General features: G+C 45.2%; 1 protein-coding gene across 2 annotated transcripts in view; it reads left to right on the forward strand.

Annotated features, from left to right (window-relative positions):
- Positions 1 to 8,061, forward strand: part of Tamm41 (TAM41 mitochondrial translocator assembly and maintenance homolog) — a 57,113-nt gene that overhangs the window by 1,278 nt on the left and 47,774 nt on the right. Inside the window, exons 2-3 of one of the 2 annotated variants that reach the window (XM_004645607.2) lie at positions 668 to 850; positions 3,376 to 3,468. In XM_004645607.2, coding sequence (XP_004645664.1) covers positions 668 to 850; positions 3,376 to 3,468 — 276 coding nt within the window. The remainder of the gene's footprint in view (positions 1 to 667; positions 851 to 3,375; positions 3,469 to 8,061) is intronic. The other variant, XM_023705973.1, reaches the window with a different exon arrangement.

The raw sequence follows: 8,061 nt of genomic DNA on the forward strand, positions 1-8,061 counted from the left end.
ATGTGGTGCTGGGGGATTGAACCGCGGTCCCTGATGCTTTGCTAAGCTTGTTCTAAGTAGGTGCTTTAGACCACTGAGCCATCTCTCCAGCCCCTTTCCCAATTTATTGTAGTAATAAATTGTGTCTTTTGCTGTTGACTTTGAGTTTCCACACTAAGAGCTAACAAAGGCGTTTGAGCTACTTCATGAGTGCTTAGTGAGTAGCTTACCTCCCTTTACATGCTACTTTAGAGAGTTTGCTCAACTGAGTTAATCTGAGCCGGGAGCCAAGTGGAGCACCTTTCCTACATTTAGCTGAAAGACAGTGTAGCAGAAGGGCTCAGCACACAGGATTTGGGGCCACTCTAGTTGGTGGCACTCACTACTTCTGTGTCCTTGGGCCAAACGCTTACCCTGGGCTTTGGTTTCCTGTAAAATAGGGCTAAGGGTAGACTTGCTTTTTAGTATTGTTACAGAGACAGAATGAGTTACTGTATTACACGTAAAGCATTTAGAAGAGTCCTGGCACAATACTCATTAAGTGTTGATGAAAAGAAAACTCTTGTTGGTGCCAGAGGCTTGCTTAAATTTCCAATGCCAAACTTAGATCTGTTAATCATAGTAGCCAGGTATTTCAGAGCTCTCATTTAGCTGCGTTTCTGAGGTAATGTGACCTCATTTTTGACAGAATGCCATGCTGGACTTCGTGTTCACTGTAGATGACCCTGTTGCCTGGCATTCAAAGAACCTAAAGAAGAATTGGAGCCACTACTCTTTCCTAAAACTTTTGGGGCCCAAGATAATCACCTCAGTTCAGAATAACTATGGCGCCAGAGTTTACTACAATCCCTTGATCCTGTGCGATGGTAGGGTAAGTGACTGGCTCTTTGCCTTAACTTGGGTTTGTTTTACTTTGAATAGTAGAATACTGGTGAAGTATGTGTGTGTGTGCCCCAGCAGACACTGGCTGGATATCTTGAACCCAAGGACAGGGGACATGGGGTCCTCTCCTCCTCTTTGGCTGTGATTGCAGTTTGAGAAGGTGGTTGGATGTGACTTTTTTCTGCCCTTTCATCAAGTGGTTCTCAAATTGTCATCTCTCGGACACACAAACTGCAGGTCTCTGGGGTTTTATATTTACTATAGTAGGCTGGAGAATTTGATTTTCTTGTTTTTTGTTTCTTTGAGATAGGCTTGAGTCTGGCCTTAAACTCATTTTGAAATTACTGTATGGTCCAGGCTGATCTCAAACTCAAGGTCATTCTCTTGCCTTAGCCTTTTGAGGGTTGGGATTATAGATGTGCATCATCACTTCCAGCTGGAGACCTGATTTTCTAACCATCCTCCAAATGATACTATAGTTGCTGGTCTGGGAACCATGCTGAGAACCACTGGATTGGGTAGTGTGAGGAATAGGCTCTCCTACTGAGTTGCAGGTGGACATGAGTCTTGTCTATAAGGAGGAGCAGACACTGAAGAATTTGGAAGTTACGCTGTCAGGTAGCTGGAAGCGAATTTGACAGAAAGGTATTGGAGAGAAAGTAAGGGGCCTGGGGGTTACCTGGCAACATGAACCCCACATCTCTGCTTTAGGTGAAACTCTGTGGCTGGGACAGCCCAGCATAGCCACCCAAGTGTGGCTCACAGGTCAGTAGAAGAGCACTTGCTTGGGTTGTTCAAGAGCCTGAGTTTAATCCACAGCACTGATTAAAAAAAAAAAAAAAAGCAAACCAAGTGAAGCATCCCAGCTGACAAGACCTAGGTACCAGGAGGACCTAACACAGATGCCTCCTGGAGGTGAGGCAGGTTGGGGTTGACATCCAGGCCCCACCTGCCGTGCCAGCATTATTGCTGGTCAGGGGCCTGACCTTGTCTGTCTGCCTTGGGCAGAGGTGGAAATCAGGCTTCAAAGGAGGAGCAGTCTAGCAGCCTCTTGTCCTGTAGTGCTTCCATTGGCTGCTGTCTGCCTGCAGCAAAAAGGGTCCTCTATAGTCCTGTGGCCAGACAAAAGGAGAAGGGTACTTCCTGAACACATTCTGTCACTTCTGCCACACAAATAGAGAGTTGTATTCTTCTCTGTAATTATTTTTCTCTTTTGAGACAGCGTCTTGCCTTGTATCCCAGGCTGGTCTCCAACTCCCTGCAATCTTCCTCAGCTCCTACATGCTGGGATTATAGACATGAGCCACCACCCCCACTTTTCCTGATTAATAGTATGATGAGTTTATCTCTAGTAATTTTCAAACATTTCAAGCTCCAGTGAGCAAATATTTGGGCATTATGTCACCAGGGCTATATGTTATTTTTTATTCCTTAGCTACTTTTTAGGTGTTTACAGCCCAAGAAAGCTATTTTGATATTGAAATTTAGCAAAGTGGGTCTGAAGACATTTGTTTATGCAAATACAACTTTGTAACCTGGGAAATCTATTTCCAGGGTTTATGCACGTTGTTATGGAAATGAACCTGACCATAATTCCATGTGTTTTAGCTTTGATAAAAAGGTTTTAGTTTTGGATGTTGATTTATAATTAGAAATGTTTTAAAGAGTCAACAGCAACAGGGAAATTAACTGTGAAGGATGACAGTTAAAACTTTTTAATTAAAGAAACTTTCTGGTACTTTGTAATGAAGGGGACTTTAGACAACCAGACTGAAGTTCTAAGAGCCGGGTGTGGTGTGGGGGTGGTAAGGTAGGGATTCCCCATGTTTCTCTGCCTGGGCTGAGCCTGAACTGTTGGGATCAAGCACCCCTCTTGCCTCAGCCTCTCAAGTAGCTGGAACCACAGAGACTTGGAACTGCACCCAGCTCTAGGACCTAGCTTAACTCTTACCATTTCTGGTGTCATATTAAGTATATTACTTATTCTTCCAGGGCCTCATTTTCGTATTTCTAAAATGAGGAGCGTGAACTAAATTCTTACTTCTCAGACTTTGGGGAAATTACCGGTTTCTTTCCTTTGTAGTCCATGAGGACCTACAGCACTGCATGATGTCTAGAAGCTGTTCTGCCTTAGCATCCCTTGGACCTATGTTAAGGTCCTTACCTAACCTCACATGCCTTGCAGGCCAGGCTGGTCTTGAGGTTCCTGATGGAGGGGGAGCTTTCACAGTAGAGTTTTTGAGTTTTGTTGTTTTTGGTTTTTTGAGAGACAGAATCTCACTGTGTAGTTCAGGCTGTCCTTGAACTCACTGTGTGACCCAGGCTGGCCTCGAACTTACAGACACCCTCTTGCCTCAGCCTCCTGAATGCTGAGACACAGGTAGGCATTTTGAGTGACTTTGGAAATTAAGTTGCTGTCTGGTTAAGAATTTCGTTTGTGTCCTTGTATCTTATTTTGTGTGAGCAGCAGCCTGATATTTTACTGTTTTTCATGCCTGTATCTTTTCTCTTTAGCTTATCAAGTATGGGGTGATTAGCACTCGTGCCCTGATTGAAGACCTGCTGGGCTGGAATAACTTGTATGTTGCTGGCCGCCTCCAGAAACCGGTGAGTGAGTACTTGTGCTTTCTGGTGGTCCCTGCCACGGAGCCTCTTAGCCCTGGACTGTGGTCGTTGTGACTGCCCTAAGATGGGACTGTGGGAAGTGAAAAAGAGTGTCATGTCCTCACTCCCCAAAAAACCAATAAGCAAACAATGCTTCAGGATACAGTGAGAGTGAATTTTGTATTTGGCCTTTCCATCAATTCGCGGTACAGAATCTTGATGTTCCTGAGGGCTACCAAGTCCCTTTTAGCCACACCTGAGCTCATGTTTATACCAGCAAGGTGCCTTTGTGTGTGTGTGTGTGTGTGTGTGTGTGTGTGTGTGCATTGTTGAGAGGGGAACTCAGGTCTTTGCACATACAAGGCTGCACGCCAGCCCTGGGTGACTCAATGGTCCCAAATAGCTTCAAAGTAAAGACTGGTTTCCACTGGAACCACCCAGTGAAGAGAGGATTGAGCTGTCGGTCCTAGCTCCCTTCCTCCCCACCTCAGTTTCTCACCAGTATCCTTCTTAGACCCAGGTAGTGTACCCACTCTAAGATGACTGGGCTCAGAGAGTTTCTGTGCTGTGAGCTTAGTACCCCCAGGACCTGGTGCTGGTAAGTCCAGTGCCTTCCTGAGTTTGGGGAGCCATCATGCATGTAATCACCCAGAGGGAGGCATTATGGGAACCCCTATTAGAGCTGCTTAGCTGGGTGTAGCCTGAGCTTCCTCACTGTGGGCAGGAGGTGCACCAGATGGATGTGTCTGCCGTGAGTGTGGGTTGTGTGGCTGTTGTATAAGGAGCTGGGGCATCGATGGTGAGGGAAAACCCCACCTACTTGGCCACAGAGGAGTTATTGGGTGAGAGACAGGTCCCCATGCCTACACACAGGCTTCCCAGTGGCTAGGTGAGCAGGTGCTGAACTTCAGACGGAGGAGGTGGTATGGGTACTGAGTGCTGTCAGTGCTCCCAGAGCCTCCCCTCCCTGAGGTCCCGTGTCACAGTGGGGTCCCTCTGGACTGTCCTCGCCCTCTGGCTCCTTAGGGACACTATGGAGAGACTGTGCTGCCCCTGGCTGGTGAAGAAACAGGAACCAGGGAGGAGGTGGGTGGTATCACAGCATTTTAACAAGTATTTACAAAGTCCTCCTTCTTTCCTGCTCCAGCTTTCTGAGGGAGGCGGTCTCCATGGTGTGAGTGCTATGTTAGGGCTTTGCGGCAGTGCCAGTCCCACTTCCCAAGGCAAGTGTGGTACCACGTCAGAGAATCTCAGGCTCCAGACTGCTGGGATTCTCCTCAGGTGTCCCCCATACCAGTGATGCCTCACTTTTTTTTATACTTAGTAGAGGGGGAAAATTTAGAGTTTGGCACCACCATAGCCCACTTGGTTTGTGTCAGTGAAACTTCTTTATTGCTGTGTTGGGCTGTCAGGATTCCCTTGCCTTGTGACTTGAGAACAGGATGCCCAGGATGGCGGTGCTGTGGCTCGAGCTATGAGGAAGTTCCCAGGGCCTTGAAGTCCAAGTGAACAGAATTCTGATGGAAGGGGCACCTCCCCCTACAACTGAGGTCAAGGTCCTTCCACTGCTGGGCTGCCACCAGGCCTGCAGAGGAGCTGAGGACAGGCACGGGAACAGCCAGGCAGATGAACCACGGCCAACAACTGGGCTTGGGGCTGGTAAGGTGAGCCAAGTGAGCAGCTAAGAATGAAGGCACTTCACTCCCCCATACTGCCTGTGTCCCAAGGGAACATCCCCAGTTTGAACTGATGATAAGACACACCTAAACTTCAGACCAAGGCTGGAAGGCTGGCATGGTGCACACACCTGTAATCCCTGCATCCGGAGGCTGAGGCAGGAGGATCACCAAGTTCAAGGATAGGCTGGATTACATAGTGAGACCGTGTCTCAAAAGAACAAAAACAAATTGAGGCTGAAGATGTGGCCTGGTGGTGAACACTCACCTAACAGAAACAGGGTGCTGGGTTGTGTTCCCAGCACCAGCACACAAAATAGTGTAGCTTATTAAAATGTCCAGAAACAGGTATTTACATTTGTAGGAACTTAGCATGTTATGCTCTTCTGATGTGGGTGTTTTACTGTTAGATATTTACTTCAATAAAAACTTTTTTTTCATGTTTTTAGCACTGGGGATGAAACCCAGGGCCTCACACATGCAAGGGAGCACTCACCATTGAACTATACTCCAGCTCAGTAAAAACATATTTTAAACGCTCTACAAACAATATTCTTATTGAAATAAGTTCCCATTTCCAGGCTTGATAAGTAGCAAAGCTCATAATTGAGCAAATAAATGCAATTGTTTTATCGCAGTACTACCAATGGAACACAGGGGGCACTGTACCACTGAGCTAGAGTCCTTTTTAAATTTTATTTTGAGACAGGGTCTTGATAAGTTACCCATTCTGGCCCTGATTCAGCCTCCTCAGTAGCAAACATTGTAGGCCTGAGCCACTGTGCCAGTTTTCCAAGGTCTTTTTTTTTTTTAGGTTTTGCTTTTGTTTTGTGGTATTAAGAATTGAACATGGGGCTTTGGCACTGAGCTACATCACCAGCCCTTTTATTATTATTATTTTTATTTTTATTTTGAGACAGGGTTTTGCTAGGTCAGTAAACTCCCCAGACTGGGCTCAAACTTGCAGTCCTGCCTCAGCTTCCTAGGGTGCTGGGCAACAGGTATGCACTACCATCCTAGCCACAAGATTTTCTTAAATTTATAAAATGTGTAAGCTGGTAGGAAGAGAAGTAAATGTTGAGTTAAAAAAAAAAAGCCTTAGGTCATATTTATTCCAGCTACTAATTAGCTGTTATATAAACTTGGCCAGTAGACCTCTTCCTGGTGGCCTTGTCTGTAGAATGGGGATAACAGTACTTGCCCCACCTGTGCCACAAAGACAGTGACAGCCTGAAAGGTGAGAACACAGATGACTAGAGTGTGACAGCCCTGGGGCTGAATGCCAGCTCTCACAGTCCCTGCCTGTCCTGTCCCCTTGCCACCCACACCTTAGGACACTTTCCATGTGTGAGGGTCTGAGACACCTGCCCTCAAACACAGAGAACAGTGTCCCCTTCATCTTTGGCTATCTCAGTTATTTTGAGATAAAATAAGACTGAATGAAAGTATTCAAAAATTTTTAAACTAGGTTTTAGAAACCTGAAATGCCAAGAAGTCTTAGAAGGTTTTTTAATGGTTTCTTGATTTTGGCTTTTTGGTGGTGGCATGGGATTTTTCTTTTTGGTTGTGTGTGTGTGTGTGTGTGTGTGTGTGTTTGAGTGTGTTTGAGTGTGTTTGAGTGTGTTTTGGGGAGACTGGTTCTGGGTATGGAACCCAGTATCTGTATACCCCAACTGCTGACCTCAGATTTTACCTAACATTCCAGTAAGATAAAAATAAATCAAGATAAGGAGAATCAGCTATATTCATGTTAGGCAAAACCATGCCCTTCTCAGATAACAAAAAAAAATTACTGAGAATAGCGATTTCCTAAAGTTTCTAGACAAGAAAATTAGATGAGGGACTATAGTGTAACACATTTAGTGTGTGAAACCTTGGGCTCAAACCTAATAGCAAAATGAAACAGAAAAAGAGAAACTGGTTTATCTTTCAAAAAAAACTGAAAATGATGAATGGTTATTTGCACTCCTGCCCCAGTTGGTCCACTTCCATGGATGTGGCTGTTGTGGAGCACTCAGCCATGATAGTCAAATAGCTCTGACCTGTAGGTGGCAGCAGATACTAATTAGACAAGCAAATCTGGTGAAAATGCGTGGCCTTTCCCTTTCCTTTCTTTCTACCTCTCTTTATTTTTCTTTCCTTTACTTTTTATTTTCACTAAATACTGGGGAACCTGACATGTGCCAGGCAAGTGCTGTACTGCTGGGATGCATCTTTGCCCTTTTAATTTTTTTTATTTTGAGACAGTATTTTGCTAAATTGCCCCAGCTGGCCTGAAATTTGGGAACCTCCTGATTCAGCCTCCCTCATAGCTGGGATTATAGGGTGAGCCACCAAGCCCAGCTGGGTGAGAGCATGAGAAGGAATAATGAGAATATGAGTTTGAATTGTTTTTTATGTTTTAAGTTTCTTTTTTTAAATGTATTTAGTATAGGGTCTAAAGGGTCTCACTACGCAGATTGGACTCGTAATGATCCTCCTGTTTTCAGTCTTCTAAGTGCTAGGATTATAAGCATGCACCACCATGCCCAGTCTCAGTCGCTGTCTCAGCACACCCTGGGTGTGTGGCTGGCACAGCATGGCACACTGGGGATCAAATCCCAATTGCTGTGCCTGCCTAAGCAAGCACTTTAGTCCACTAAGCTATCTAGCCAGCCCTGTTTTTTATGTTTTCTTGGGGGTTTTTTGTTTGTTTGTTTTTTGTTTGTTTGTTTTTTGGTTTTTTTGGTGGAACTGGGGATTGAACTCAGGCCCTTGCGCTTGCCAGGGAAGTGCTTATTCCACTAAGCCATCTCCCCAGCCCGTGTTTTTTATGTTTTAAAAAGAGTTGTTACATTGTCTAAAGCTCCAAAATTGTCTGCATCATGCAAATTCAAATCAGATTTTTCAATCCCTAGTCAGTTAAGTCTTTAAAGGGAGC

This window comes from Octodon degus, unplaced genomic scaffold (assembly GCF_000260255.1).
Source record: "Octodon degus isolate 3935 unplaced genomic scaffold, OctDeg1.0 scaffold00233, whole genome shotgun sequence".
NCBI classification, from domain to species: Eukaryota; Metazoa; Chordata; class Mammalia; order Rodentia; family Octodontidae; genus Octodon; species Octodon degus.